A 16,190-nucleotide genomic window follows, 5' to 3' on the forward strand; every position below is an offset into this window, starting at 1 on the left:
TTGACACAGAGGACAGAGAGAGCATTAACCCTTTAAGCCACCTGGCGTTGTGTGTGTGTGTGTGTGTGTGTGGAGCTGTCGTGTTGCTGTCGGAGATGTTCCTCTCTGGGATTGTTGTGTTTTACACATTCAACATACCTTTTATCATCTTGCTTTCCATAAAAAGGATCAAGTCTCCACCTGACGTTCGTTCACATGATGTGAACGATATGCGTACATTGATTTGCATATCAAGTCATAGTTTTGCATGTATTTCATTGACAGGTGAGGTATATTATTTATGCATATATGCAGTATCCTTGAAATGGGAAATGTCACTGAGAGCTTTAAAACATTGCATATTTATCATTTTTCCTACTTTCATATCTCTTTCCCAGTCAGATGCAGTTTATCCTGACAGGGGAAAAAAAAAAGCAAGAGCCATTCATTAATTTCCCCTCAGCATATGACATTGATGGTTATCCTGTATATAGCTGGATAATTAGAGGGTTTTCTCCTTCCAGAATTACAGTCGTGGAAAGTAGCTACATGTGTGTGTAGGGAGTCTAGATGGGCTCAATAGAACGCATGGTAATAGCTATGGTTAGTCTGAGTGATCAACCACTTGAATCATAACCATAAGTCACAACAGCACCCTAGAGATGGGAGGGGAGGGAGATCATTAACCCACTCAGATGAGAGATGATTACACTGTGACTCCTCCAGGGGAGGCTGGTGGCAGTAGAAATCAGAGGACGGGCTCATTGTAATGCTTGAAATGGAATGAGGAATAGTATCAAACACAATGAGCCTGTCCTCCAGTTTCTATGTCCACCAGCCTAGCTTGGACTGTACTCCCCCCAAAAAAGCATATGATTGGTATAAGCGTGGGCTTGAGGGAGTCTCCACCACATTTCTAACACCAGTCCACTAATTTTAAACCCATGTGGCGGGGTGCACACTCCAGGAGAAAGGGTAGAGAATTGAGACGTGTGTGTGTGTGTGTGTAATAACCAATGTCCCCCTGTAATAGGAATAGCAGCAGATGTTGTCTCTAGCAGGGGCCTTCTGAGACGTGGGATGGAAATGTGATCCATACTTTGTGTGTGTGTGGGATAGACATGTGATCCATACTTGGAGAGGGAAGCCCTCATCACTGCCCTGGTGTGGTGTATTCTGGGTAAATTATAGGACGTGAAGATTCAAGATTCAAAACTTTATTGCCATACCATTCGTAAATTGTTAGGAATTTTCTTTAGTGTAGCACACGTGTGTAAAAAAAAAACTAAAAGAAAAGACAATTCAGCACAATATCATCCATACATAAACACTTCGAAAGGTATTGATATGGTGATTTTAAATCTTGAATCTTGAGAGTTCACATCCTATAATTTACCCAGAATACACCACACCAGGTCAGTGATGAGGGCTTCCCTCTCCAAGTATAGATGACGTCTGTCTGTCTGTCTGTCTGGTGGATGGCAGTTTGTTGTTGCTCAGTGTAGTCTGGGAGATGATTGGATGTTGTGATGGATACAGTTGGCTGTATGTGTTGTGGTTTGACAAGTAATTAAGGTTAATGATGTATTGGTGTCAGCAGTCAGCTTCTGGTTTGTGTAGAAGCATGCACGCACACACACACCCACACACCCATACACACATTCTCACTCACCTACACACACACACACACACACACACACACACACCCACCCACCAAGCTATCATGAACTATGTACTATGAACACATGTGTGTTTGATACCATTCCTTATTCCGTTCCATGCATTGCAATGAGCCTGTCGTCCGATTTCTACCTCCACCAGCCTCTCCTGGTGTGACCCTGCCCAGCTGTTTGTAAGCCTGGGGTCAGTTACCTCTGTGATGAACAGAGGGTTCTGTATTATCATAAAGGACAAAGGCACAACACTGGCCTGTGGGAACTGTGACTCTGCTGCTATCAGCTAGCCTATCAGGCACATACTGTACACACACAGGCTTACAGGACACACACACACACACACACACACACACACACACACACACTCTCACTCTCACTCTCACTCTCACTCTCTCTCTCTCAGCTCCTCTCCCGTGATCTAACTCATAACATCAAGCTGAGTGCAGAGAGCAGTGGGTGGAGGCCTGGTAGCTAGCTAGCTAGTGGGTGTGGTCTGTCAGTAGAGGGCTGGCTGTCAGAGGGGGCAGTCGAAGCCAACATCTGTGTGTGTGTGCGTGTGTGTGTATGTATGTGTGTGTGGGTGTGTGTGTTTCTGTTCTCCACCGCCCCAGAGCTGCTCTGACCGCCCGGGCTAAGGCTACGTCGCTCTGGCTTGAGAGAGAGAGAGAGAGAGAGAGTGGGTTTCTCTGTGGACTCTTACGAGGGTCAGGGTTGATAGAGCCCCCACTGTTCTGTTACTGGGACTACAGACAGATTAGTCTCTGGTAGATTGAGAGTTCTGCTGGGAGTATACAAGCTTCTGGTAATAGTACGTATCTACCGGGATCAGGAGAGGAGTTGTCTCTGGACTGGACCGTACTGTACGTGATCTGTAACCACGCGGTGCTGCCTCACTAACGTCCGGACCAGATGTCCAGGCTGAGGAGGTGTGTATCGTGGTGTTGTGTGTGTGTGTGTGTCTCTCTCTCTCTGCTGGGTGAAGTGGCTGCCACTGCTGGAGATGTAAGAGGGAACGGAGGCTTCAGCTCCACTCACACTCAACTGTCAGCTGGTTTTATCTACACTGCCCAGGGCACGACTCGCTTATTAGCTCTGTAACTCTGTAACCTCGTAGTTCTGTAACTCTGTAGCTCTGTAACCTCGTAGTTCTGTAACTCTGTAGCTCTGTAACCTCGTAGTTCTGTAACTCTGTAGCCTAGTAGTTCTGTAACTCTGTAGCCTCGTAGTTCTGTAACTCTGTAGCCTAGTAGTTCTGTAACTCTGTAGCCTAGTAGTTCTGTAACCTCGTAGTTCTGTAGCTCTGTAACCTAGTAGCTCTGTAACCTCGTAGTTCTGTAGCTCTGTAACCTAGTAGTTCTGTAACTCTGTAGCTCTGTAATTCTGCAGCTCTGTAGCCTAGTAGCTCTGGAGCATACATGGTTGCCCCCTAGGTTTCTGCTGGAAACCAAACCTGTTTTTTAGTCAACATGCATTGGTAAAATAAGGGTTCGAAAGGTTGTGGTTAAAATCTGACATGAGTAGAACAGTGGACCAAATAGAAAGTCTGAAGCTTCTGAATCTTCACTGTCAATACATTGTTAGCGAAGTCCTAGAATCAGAGTGTATTTCTATGAGTGAGTTCATGTGTGAGTTAGGACAGGCAGTTTTAGCTACCGCCTCTCAGGGTTGGTGTGTGACTGGAGGGAAAATATCCCTTGGTGCGTCACTGTGTGGTGTGAACGCAGGGAGCAGTCGACACAAAAACTATTATGAATGGAATGAGACTTGCATACATTTCTTCTGAGGGTGTGCCAATGCACACATGCGCGCACACACACACACAGCTTGTCAGGTTGTTTATGTATTTCCCAAGTACAGTTTGGTGTGCAGCTGTTTTCAGAATGTTTTAGTGTTGGTGGTAGGTTTGTATTTTGATTGTGGCTTTAGTGTGTGTCTGTGTGACTGGAACTCAAGTTAGCCATTATTCAGTGTTTGAGGATGTAGAGTTTCTCATTCCCCTGTCAGCAGCACAGTGAGTAGAGAGAAAGAAAGAGAGAGAGATGGTCTCTGAACTGACAGCTGTGTCACTGGGGCGAGGATCTTTGGCCTTGCGTGTTATTACCACCCTGTCGTGTGTGTGTGTGTGTGTGTGTGTGTGTGACGCTGGCTGTGTGTGTGTGTATTTGTGTGTGTTTGTGTGTGTGTGTGTGTGTGAGAGACTGGGACTCAAGTTAGCCATTCGTCGTGATTCAGTGTTTGAGGATGTAGAGTTTCTCATTCCCCTGTCAGCAGCACAGTGAGTAGAGAGAAAGAAAGAAAGAGAGATGGTCTCTGAACTGACAGCTGTGTCACTGGGGCCAGGATCTTTGGCCTTGCGTGTTATTGTGTGTGTGTGTGTGTGTGTGTGTGTGTGTGTGTGTGTGTGTGTGTGTGTGTGTGTCTGTGTGTGTGTGATGATTTGCTCTGACTCTTCTGTCAGACAGTAGCTATCTGTGTATCAATCACTTTTATCAATGACTTTGTGTCATGGATGTGTCCTCCTGAGGAACTTTGGCCGGTTGTTGTTGATCCGTCTGTCTGCCAGTAGATCCGTTTTAAACCAATCAGGAACAGGCTGCTGCTGGCTGTGTCATGATTCAATTTCTCCTTCTTTGCACTTCCGTTTCTATGGGGATGACTCCATATGGATGCTTAGTCTCTGATTACTCAGGAAGCTTCATGCTGCCCCTCCCCAACCTACACACACACACACACACACACACCAGACCCTGCCCCCTCCTGCTCAGTACTTTCCCAACACAGCCCCACCCAAAGGGATGTCCTCCCTCCCTGCCCAGGGATCTCCTCCTCTCTCCACCCCCTCCCTCCCCTCCACTCCCACACTCCCACACTCCCACACTCCCACACTCCCACACTCGCACACTCCCACACACCCACAGTCTCCCTGTCTGATTGGCAGCTGAAGCCCCATGAAAAGGGAAGCTTAGCCTGATAAACACTCTTTACCCTCCCTGTGCCTGGTCCCTGATCTCTAAGCCCAGGCTGCCCCCCCCCCCCCCGTCCCAGCCCTCCCCAGCACCAAACCCAACCCCAAACCCAGCCCCAGCTCCATGTGAAACTGTTGTGTGAGATGGCATTCCTGCATGGCCTCTTTCTGTCCTGGGGTGGAGGACGGCGTCCCCACGGAAGCTAACCTTTGACCCCCCCCAGTAGACCCTGGGGGCTGGGGGCAGATTGCTCTGTCAGCACCCTGGAGCTTGCTCATATTGATCTCAACCCTCTGTACCTGGAGAGTGAGGGGGGGTGTGGGGGTGAAGCCCTGCCAGTTCTAGAGCTTCTCTGGAAGAGCCCTACACAACCCCCACCATTATCAATACCAAACACTCTGACCAAACATGATACATGTTATCTAGCTAATCTACTGCTACAGTGTATATGGCCTGGTTTATATTGGTTTAAATTCAGACCAGGGGAGGCTGGTGGAGGTAGAAATCGGAGGACGGGCTCATTGTAATGAATGGAATGACAAATAGTATCTTCTGTTCCATGCATTACATGTCCTCCGATTTCTACCTCCACCAGCCTCCCCTGATTCAGACCCTGTGTGATGGCCTTCATACCCTGCTGGTCTAGTTCTGTCCTGGTCTCTTCACCCGATCCAATATTGGTATGTCCATTCCTATCCATTATAATTCAATCTGACAATCAGATGAACACATTTTTCTGTTGGGCAGTGGCCGGTCACATGTGAGTTTGTGTGTGTTGTAAGTCTGCTGTTGTGAGAGTATGCACTTAGCCTCTGTCTGATAGGCTAGTGTATTGACCGGTGGTGAATCGATCAGATCAGGAGCTGCTCATTGGTCCGTTACGTAAAGGATCCCCTGACCTTATTGAGCTGGACAGCTGACCTGACAGTCTGTCCTTCTCTTATGGAAAACCTGTTAAAGGTCCTTCCTCTCTTTCACAACAGACTGTCTTGACTAATTATTGATTCACTTAAAATCAGATCAATAAAGGAGGGGGCATTAACACATGACCCTACCCTAAACTGACCCCCTAGCCCCTACTCCCTAGCCCTTAGCCCCTACTCCCTAGCCCATAGAGTAGATAGCATGGATAGCACAGCACAGCAGTTGTTTGTTAGGTCAATATTGGCGATATTGACATTCTCGTACCGGCCGTTTTGCTGCTAACTGCTAATGGTAATTCTTTGAAATGCTAACATGAGGATTGATCCGACAGGTCGAGTACATTATTGACTATTAATCAAAAAGCCTGATTTCAGCCCAAGATAAAGGCCCCCCATTATAGACTGATCTCTTCCAAGCCTCTCTGTCATGGTTGTCATGGCTGTGCAGTTGATGTTCAGTACATCGTGAGGCCTCGAGCTTTGCAGACAGTGATGTTGATGGGGAAAGCCTCAAGAGGTGTGTGTGTGTGTGTGTGTGCGCGTGTGTGCGTGTGTGCATTGGCCGAGCCCCAGCCTGTCTTTCCTGTTATCATGCTCAAACTATTATAAAATGCCCTCTTCATCCTGTGATGTCGTCATCATCATGCTGTAAACAAGTTCGTCCCGGTTCTGACATTGTCCCCTCCGGTTCTAGGCCTATATATATATATATATATATACGTATCTTAGCCGAGTAGAACATATATATATATATGTTCTACTCGGCTAAGATACGTTTTACAGTCTCCAGGTCGATTTGACTTGGAGAGAGTAAAACAAGCACAGTGAGAGAGATTAAGACGTGTTCCTATATTCCACATCATCACAAACATCTAGATGATTGTAATTACCCCATCTGTACCCCATCATTACCCTGTCTGTGCAGGTACCTGTACCTGTCTCAGGTGGGACGGCCTGTACAAGGTAGAGAACTCAGGAGAGACACACAGACAGACAGACAGACAGCAGAGGGGACAGGAGTTGACATTGTTTACATGGTTCTACACAGAGGTTGACCTCACGGTTGTTCTCAGTCATAATTGGTTGTCAGCCTCAGCCGTAGGGTCTGTTCTGTTGAACTATGATCCTCCTGAGGGGGGACTAGGATCCTGAGGGGGGGTTAGGATCCTGAGGGGGGGCTAGGATCCTGAGGGGATGTTTATGTACTGACTTCTTCTGTGACAGTTGAAGAGCGGGTTAGTTTGCCACGGGAATTCCATACATTGGTGCATTTCTTTGTGACAAGTAGTTGTTTTGTGTACTGTTGTGTAATATGTAGCCATGAGGCACTAATCCCAGGTTTTCGGCTGACGGTGTTGTTCCTTGTCTACGTGCCTGGCTGAGGCGGTACAGTGTCTGGTTTGGTTCAGTGGTCCGATAAGGACAGGATGCACAACATCTGCTCTGCTATAACTAGGTCTCTCTCTCTCTCTCTCTCTCTCTCTCTCTCTCTCTCTCTCTCTCTCTCTCTCTCTCTCTCTCTCTGACCACTGGGCTGCTAGGCTATAAACATCAAAGTCAACCCCCCCCCACACACCCACCCCTCTGGGTTCTGCTCCAGGTCCAGTCTGTCTGAGCCATGAATCCACTAAAGCAGTGTTGTTTACTAGAGGGTTGTTCTGGGCTATGTTTTGTCTGCCAGTGTCCATTGTCAGTGTTCTGTGCTTCAGTCATCCAGCGAGAAGTGTGGCCAGGCTGAGAGGAACAGAAGAACATTATGGCGTCATTCAGTCTGTCAGAAACTAGTCTGCTAGAAACATGACTAGGCAGACAGAAGATCATGATGGCTCCGTTATGTCTCCCTGGGTGTCTGTTCTTATCAGACGCTCAGCCTAACAATGGCTGTAGCAGAGTGAGTCACCATAGTGTTGTTGTTGTTGTTGTTGTTGTTGTTGCTGCTGCTGTCATGTCAACCAACGCCAGTACTGTATGACTATCATCATGGCATATTTAGATGACAACTGTCTTCGGAGTTGGCTAAAGCACATACAGATCTGGAACTGTGTGTGTGGTGCGTGTGCGTGTGCGTGTGTGTGCGTGTGCACACTTCAGACCTCTGACTCAGCTCTGGAGAGAATATCATATGTGCTGTCAGGAGGCTGATGAAGACGACCAACATCCTGGCATTGTTCAGACTTTTAATTGACCAGATGTTACCGTGGGTACACTGAGTGAGTGCGCGTGTGTGTGTGTGTGTGTGTGTGTGTGCGCGCGTGCGTGCATGCGTGTGTATGTGTGTGGTTTTGAAGGCAGAGAGGGGTTGTAGCTCTGCTCCATGTTCTTGTTGACATCTGGAGTTGATATGAGAAAGGGCTTTCTGTAGCGTCCAATAATGACTTGTGGAACACAGAGAGGAGATCAGGTTCTGTTGATTCTGTATCAGGTTCTGGTGTTAGGCCTCCATGGGGCTGGTGTCTCACAGATCTCACCACTATCACCTCCATCTGCACCTTGTGAGTTGTGGTTTAATGTTATCTTACCATAACTGTGTTCTCACAATGTTGTGCTATGAGCACAAATGGTTGTTCTAGGCTTGACAGGTGGGGTTCAAACCCAGGTCTCCCACATGGAAGACCCCAAGCATCTACCATTAGGCCAAGAGGACATCCTCAAAACCTCCGCTGCACCTGTTTAGGCTCGGTCATCGACATCAGTAGTCTACACTTTCAGACTCATCAGGATGGCTCTAGTTGTCTGTCTGACGTTGATCCTCACAAAGCCGTGCAATTAGCTCAAGTGGTTCTTGTAAGCTTGGTTAGGTGTAACACATGTCATACTATAGGCGTCACCAGACGCTTCATGATGATTCTGTCAGTGTTCAGCAGGTGGAACAGGTGTGTTGTCGTGTGTGTTGTCCTTTTGGCTACGTCATTGATGTATGATCCATCACATCAGGTGGGTTGTTCCTGTAGGAACATATGAGGGAGTGAAGGAGTGAAGGAGGGCGGGATGGAGGGAAGGAAGGAGGGAGGGAGAGAGAGGGAGATGATGTGAATCAACCTGTGTACTGGACACACCCTGTCTTCCTATGACTCACCTGTCCTGTCCTGCAACAGGCTATTAGGAGAGGTGTGGCTCCTGACTGGTGGCTGCTTGCTCCTGTCCTCTGGCTGTGTGTGTGTGTGTGTGTGTGTGTGTGTGTGTGTGTGTGTGTGTGTGTGTGTGTGTGTGTGTGTGTGTGTGTGTGTGTGTGTGTGTGTGTGTGTGTGTGTGTGTGTGTGTGTGTGTGTGTGTGTGTGTGTGTGTGTGTGTGTGTGTGTGTGTGTGTGTACACGTGTACTTCAGACCTCTGCCTCAGCTCTGGAGAGAATCTGGAACTCTGTGTATCTACCTCTGAGGGCATGGCCCGGCCTCTCACAGGCATGCGTTCTGCTGTGCATCAGCATTGTTGATATGCAAAACAAGGGTTTATGAAAACATGGGTGTGTGTGTGTTGGACAGGAAGGGATTAAAATATGGCATTATGGGTAAAGAAGGTATTAATGTCTGACTTTTTGCGTGAATATGCAAACATGCAGATGCTTAACCCCTCAAACACACACACACACACACACACACACACACACACTTAATACCCTCTTAAAGTGCCAAGAGCTAAGAGGAAATAAAAAGGAAGTGAGTGAGACTTTGTTTCTCAAATGAAAATAAGAGAATCTATCTCTGTCTGTCTGTCTGGCTATCAGCATCATGATTACTGCAAGCTGCTCTTTGAAATGTTAGATATTAATAAAAAAAAAAGAAGATATCCCTCTTCCCCAGGAGTTTCCAGTCAGAGTCTTTGTTCTAAGCCTTTGATATAAGCAAGAGGGGGAGAGGGGGAGACAGTGGAGAGAAGAGGAGCAACACAGGGCGTCCATGAATGGCTCTGCATCAAAGACGATCTCTCTTTCCTGAGGATGAGTAGTTTGGTGAGACTCCTGAAGCTGGATCACAACTGGATCCAACAGCTTCTACACTAAATACACACTGTACTGGACCTTCCTGTTCACTGTTCAACTCTTGTTTCTGTTTGATGTGTTCTTCCTTCTCTTAGGTCCATGCTAACACGTGGCAAATCTGGCCTCTTATACTGAAAGTACCGCTATAGTGAGGCTAGTACACACACACACACACACACACACACACACACACACACACACACACACACACCCTCTCATCTAGAGTTGAGGAAAAGACCTGTCTGAGGGTGACATAGTGTTTGCTCTGTGCAAGGTTAACACAGTGCTTGGTTGGGTGTTTTGGAAACAGACCTCTGTTGCTGTGTGTGTGTGTGTGTGTGTGTGTGTGTGTGTGTGTGTGTGCGTGTGTGTGTGTGTGCGTGTGTGCGCGCAGTCACAGTGTATTGACTTCTCTCTCATCAGACAGGTTGGCAGAGAGCTCTAACCTTGAGTGAATTATTCACTCCAGAGAGTTGTGTGAATGAACCCAAACAGACCATTTGTTCGACCGCAGTCTGACCCAACCCGACCGCACGGTCTGCTCTCACATGTGACTGGGTCTCACCTTCCTGTGGCCTCTGAATGGGCTCCCCAGGTCAAGCCTAACCCTAACCGTAGCCTGGGTCAAATTCTGGTGCTGCTAGTCCCCCATGGTGGAGCACAGACTCCAGTCATGTCCATATAAAGCGGTCGATAGTTGACACCCCATCACCTGCCGTTGTGACAGTCTGGATGACAGTGATCTCTCCTCAGGGATCAGAATATCATCCACCATCTAGTGTGGTTGTAGGCCCTTAGTCATGAAGTTACTTTTGAGGTTAATAACTTGGATTGAACTTTACTGGATTGAGCGTAGTTGTGAACTCATTGAGTGCTTCTCCCTGTCGCTTGTCATGGCCGATAGGAGAGCAGTCCTTATTTGGTGTGTAGTGCTGCCTCCTCCTCTTTCTCCCCCCTTCTCTTCCTCCTCCTCATCCTGGCCAGTGGATTGTTATCCTCACACCCCAGATGAATAGGGGGGGGGGGGGTAAGAAGGTTCCCAGCCAGGGGCACCAGGGGTAAATGGGGTAAATACTGTATGCTATGTTATTAGCCTCACTACATATTTACTGGTAGATCATGGAAACAAGAGCAATCTCCCTCTCTCTCTCTCTCTCTCCCCCCTATCTTTCCCCCCTCCTCACTCTCACCATCTCTCTCACTCTCTCTCTCTAAACCCAGCATATTGCCCAACAAACATCCTCTTCAACCAGCGTCAAACTGCCCATATCTCAGTCTCATAAAATCTTCTTCTTTCTACAGTCTTCGGCTTTCATCTTTCCCTCTTTTTCTCTCTCTTTCTTTCTCTCTCTCTCTCTCTCTCTCTCTCTCTCATATAAAAGCAGCAGGAGTTGATGCGCTGTCTCCTGCCTAATAGAAGCTTCCAGATATGAAGCACATGATTTACTCTCCCTACCCCACCATCTCCTCTTCAAAGGGAAACCTCCTGCCATTTGTTTTGACTGGAGAAGAAGCCAGGATCGTGGAAATCACTTTACTGTAAGGTCTGGCCAGGGAGAGAGGGAGAGAGGAAGGAAGAGGGGGAATAAGGGAAGGAGAGAGAGATGAAAGAAGACTACTGTAGGTAGTAAGCTTTAATGAGACTGTGTGAGAGGAGAGGCAGTGTGATGCTGGGTGAAGAGGTTTGGTTGGAGGGCATGAGAGATGTTGCTGGCTGAATGGAGAGAATAAATGAATGGCGAAATTACAGGTGGGCACAGGTGGGCACTGGCATTATCAAGATTGATGACCCAGTTCCAACAGCTGTTGTATTTGTTGGAGTGATGCTGCCTGCCTGTTGTGTTAATGTTGATGAGCAGACTTGCTGTCCTACCCTAGCTCCCTGATCTCCTCTCATCCTGGGCAGAGGTCTTCAGTAGGTACTCACTGATCCTGTATTTTGGGTAGAGGCCCAGTCCTAGGTACTAACTGATCCTGTGTTTGGATAGAGGCCAGGCCTAGGTACTCACTCCTGCTGTGAAAGTGAAGGCTGCTTCTTCTCTCCTATAATCAACACAAACCCCCCTAAACCCTTGAAGTGAAACATCTGCCTTCTGTATATGGTAGCCATATATTTTGAAGTGTGTGTGTGTTTGAGTTTAGACTTAGTCATTGTAATCTGCCCCCCTGACAACTGAGCAGGTCCATATGGCCTTATATGGAGGGGTGTGATACTGAGGGTGTATACACAAAGCTAGACCTGACCTACACTCTAGATGGGCATACATGAAGAAAGTGTGTGAGCGTGTGGCTCTATCAACTCTTGGTCCACAGGGAGGAGAGAGTGGGGGAGAGAAGATGAAGACGAGAGAGGGAGAAGGGAGGAGGAGAGCTTTGACTAGAGGCACTAATGAGTCTCAAATGACTATTAAACATCAAACAGCGTTGGCCTACATTCTGAGTGTTGCACTTTGTTTCCCTTACCGTCAGTCAACGTTTATTGATCATATGCACAGGATGCAGGATGTAAACGTTACAATGAAATGCTTACTTTGCAACTTCCTCTCAGCGGCGCAAATGACCAGCGTTAAGGCCTTCTCCATGGCTTCGTACTGGCCTGTCGGGTTGTGAAAGGAAGGAAGCGTTTCTGCTCTAAACCTCCCCCAGCATGACAGTGATTTAGGGGAGGCTGGTGGAGGTAGAAATCAGAGGACGGATTCATTGTAAGTCATGGAATGGACTGCAACTATTTGATACCATTCCATATTCCTTTCCATGCTTTACAATCAGCCTGTCCTCTGATTTCTACCTCCACCAGCCTCCTCTGCAGTGAGTGATACTGCTACCCACTCCCACAGGGCTAGCGTTGGCTACAGAGGCCTCAGGGTTACTTACAGGAGCCAGGCTGAGAGAGATGAATAACCCTGTAGAACCACACAGACCAGGAACTGGGTCTCTTACCAGAGGGCTTTCACTGGCTAGGTTATCAGAACTGACAGTTTTCATTGGCTGGGCTACCAGAACAGAAGGTTTCTATTGGCTGGGTTTCCACTGGTGTAGCAGCACCTGTAATCACAGTAGTTGGTGGTGTGACTGACTCACACGGTAACAAGCAACGGTTTGACGTCATGATGACGTGGATTATCCAGGAATACTTGTCTCTTATAATAACACAGGTGAAGTACCGTACCAGCCTGGTGCACATTGCATAACTCAATCTTACACAAGACACGGTCAACATGGAGGTATGAAGTCTGCGTGTTTGTCTTTTTATTTTGGCCACATGGGTTATATTGCACTAACCAATGACATATGCATCTGTTTAGTCTGATGACGAAGGCTTAGAGTGATTTAACTCCATAGTGACATCGCCAAAAACAGATATGAGTCTTTGTCTACCGCAGCAGTATTTAGGTTTCTATAGTCCCTCTCTCCTGGGTTTAAAACAGCTGGTGTAGCTCTATTCAGCTTCCATTAGTCTGACTGACGACTGATTGACCGGCCTGTTTCCAAGGGCCATAAAGGGCCATTAAGCTAATTAGCTTGAGTGTGCTGTGTACTGTAGAGTGGACCACAGTCAGTAACTACCGTGTTGACCAGGGGAGGTTGGTGGAGGTCGAAATCGGAGGACAGGCTCATTGTAATGCAGAGAGAGGCCAGTGAGCTGGTATTTCTCTCTCTGGTGAGACTGATTGGTTGACAGTGCGGTGACTTCTCGGTGGGGCAGAGGTGAAGATGTTTGAGCCACATAGGATGTATGGACTATAAAGTTACTGTTAAGTGTCCATACTTACATGTACAGCAGGGGAGGCTGGTGAAGTTAGAAATTGGAGGACGGGCTCATTGTAATGCATGGAACGGAATGAGGAATGGTATCAAACACGTGTCTACAGTATCTACTCAGCAGTGTCCTACGGCGTGTAGATAACATTTACAGTTTGCAGCACCTCCTCTGTCAAATTGATTGGCTTTGACTTGTCAGGACATATCTTGATGTCATGCCTGACAGACAGTAGTACTGTATTCTCTTTATCACTAACTTTATATTCACTTCCTGTATCCTCTCTGTCTCTCTCTCCCAGGTCGTCGTGGTGACAGTAGCTAACGCTCCCTAGAACCCAGGCCCAGCGCCGCCATCATGGCGCCCCGTAAAAGAGGTGGGCGGGGCCTCTCGTTCATCTTCTGCTGCTTCAAGGGCAGAGACCACCCAGAGATCACCTACCGCCTACGCCATGACAGTAACTTCACCCTCCAGACCATGGAGCCCTCCCTGCCCATGCCTCCCGCAGAGGAGCTGGACAGCATGTTCTCTGAACTGGTGGTACGTACCTATCTACCTCCTCCCCTCTCTCTACCTCTCTCTATCTCTCTCTCTCTCTCTCTCCCTGCTCATGCCCCCCATAGAGGAGCTAGACATTCATGTTCTTTGAGCTGGTGGTACGTACCTCTGTTGCCAGGTACCAGCCTCTGTTGCCAGGTATCAGCCTCTGTTGCCAGGCACCAGCCTCTGTTGCCAGGGTCAGCTAGTGAGCGTTGGGTGACGGTTAATCAGCGTGTAGCCCCAGGCTAGGCACCCAGACCACTCTATAAAAGGATTCTGCATAGCACTGCGTAGCAAGGATTTAGCTATGATGAAAAGCACTCTGGGCAATAGTGACAGTTAAACTAAACGGTTGTATTGGACGTAAATGTTTTGGTTTGACTTTAGTTTATTATGCGATTACAGTCAAATCAAGAGCGTGTTCTGGGCTGTGAAGTATGTTACTGGTTTAATCACCTCTGAGGGGAGCGTGGACCGTTGCCATGTTGGAACGGTATCACGCAAACTTGCCAGATCTATGCTTGCTGTCTATCCTCTTCTCATCTCCCATCCTCTCTCCTCTCCTCTCCTCTCCTCTCCTCTCCTCTCCTCTCCTCTCCTCTCCTCCTGGCTCTAAACATGTGACTTGTCAGCACATTCATGCTTGATAGATGTGCTTCTCAGAAACCTGTTTGCTCAAAGCTTTCAGCTCAATCAAGGCTTCTTGACAGCCAGATAAAGGTGTTTAGTTTCAGGGAGCCTTGGGGGCTCATGGAGCTCTGGCACCTTAAACACACCTGGTGGCAGGTCAGGTCAGCTCGCTTCCTCAGAACACCTTGTAGAGGAGAGGAAGAAGGAAAGACAACGTTAGAATATTCAGAAGGAAAGTTCAAGTCAAGGACCCCTATCCTTATGTTCTGTTCTATTCCGTTCTGTTCTGTTCTAGTGAATTCCACTGATGGTTGACACGCTCTGTGATCTCCTTGTTGTTCACCCTAATGATCCATTAAAGGGCTTTGCAAGGCACAGGGGTGTGTGTCTGTGTGTGTGTGAAGACCACCAGTGTGTGACTGTCCCCTGTCCCTCCCCACTCCTCCAACATACCAGCAGCGCTTCGGTTGGGCCCCTGGAAGGGCTGCACGTGCACAGTCTCCTCCCTGTCCCCCCTGCCCCGGCACTGACAGCCCTCCTGCAGAGAATAGCATCTGTAGTCTTTGTGTTCTAACAGGACCTCACAATGGACCACAGCAGAGATGTCAAACACGGTCAGCCTAACCAGGAGAGCATGGTCAACACGGTCAGCCTAACTAGGATAGCTGGTTTAAAACAGCCTAGATATGACCTGGTTACTCACTAGGATATAGCTGGTTAAACAGGCTAGATAAGGCCTGGCTATGGCTCGTGTGAAAGGCTCTTGTTGCCAAGCGTCCAATTAGTTCAACTCACTGAGTGGAGATAGGGAGGAGGAGGGTGAGTGAGGTAGAGAGAGAGAGAGGTAGAGAAGGGGGAAGGTGAAGGTTACAGGATCCTTTGTTTCGTTATGTTCTTTGAAGTTATTTGCTCCATCGCTTCAAAGGTTTTTTTGAACAGGCAGAAAAAAGACGAAATCTAAGAAATCCAATGAACCTCTTGGCTATCGGTGAAACTACTGAGGAAGCTGTGTAATGGCCTGGTTGCCCCTGGGTCAGCCCTTCACGGTCGTGGCCAGCTACATGAGCCAGTGGAGGTGAGGGTCTCTGATCTCTGAAAGGTCCAGTCCCCTCCTCCAGGGACACTCCTGACTGCACACGCACACACAGATCTGAAAGCGCAGAGTGAAAATCGGAGATCTCCAATTTGAATCCTGGACCTAGTGTAGCGGAGGTGATTTGGAGTCACGCTCTTGTCATGAGGTAGCCCTGCCTGAGACCTATAAACTGTCGCCCTCGGACCTTGAGGATGTCCTTTTGGCTTAATGGTAGACGATTGGGTCTTCCACATGGTTCAAACCCCGACTATCACACTAGGTCTTTACCAGAGGAGGCTGGTGGAGGCAGAAAAATGGGAGGACAGGTTTCTACCTCCACCAGCCTCCCCTGGTCTGTACCTCTGTGTGTGTGTGGAGAGAAATGGGGCATCTGGTGATGACGTTGTCTCTGTGGTATGCCTGCTCGTTCACACACTGGCCATCTCTGCTTCAGCCTTACACTGTACGTAGTTTTACATTAGTAACGCTCATGCTCGCTCTCTCTCACACACACTCTCACTCTCTCTGTTTAATACACACACACACACACACTCATACACACTCACTTTCTCTCTGTCTTTTTCTCTCTCTCTCTCTCTCTCTCTCTCTCTCTCTCTCTCTCTCTCTGGTATGCATGTTTGGTCACACACTGGCTTTTTGCTTT

The 16,190-nt window shown here is 48.0% G+C and overlaps 1 protein-coding gene across 4 annotated transcripts in view; it reads left to right on the plus strand.

Moving 5' to 3' along the window:
• daam1a (dishevelled associated activator of morphogenesis 1a) overlaps window positions 1–16,190 on the plus strand; it is a 52,629-nt gene that overhangs the window by 10,739 nt on the left and 25,700 nt on the right. For 2 of the 4 annotated variants that reach the window (XM_083683707.1, XM_083683710.1), the window contains exons 1-2: window positions 2,178–2,581; window positions 13,583–13,821. In XM_083683707.1, the coding sequence (XP_083539833.1) occupies window positions 13,639–13,821 (183 nt within the window). In that variant the 5' untranslated portion in view covers window positions 2,178–2,581; window positions 13,583–13,638. Of the gene's footprint in view, window positions 1–2,177; window positions 2,582–9,387; window positions 9,492–13,582; window positions 13,822–16,190 lie in introns of those variants that run through there. The other 2 variants (XM_083683709.1, XM_083683708.1) reach the window with 2 other exon arrangements.

The sequence above is a fragment of the Argentina silus genome (genome assembly GCF_951799395.1).
Source record: "Argentina silus genome assembly, chromosome: 13".
Lineage (NCBI taxonomy): Eukaryota > Metazoa > Chordata > Actinopteri > Argentiniformes > Argentinidae > Argentina > Argentina silus.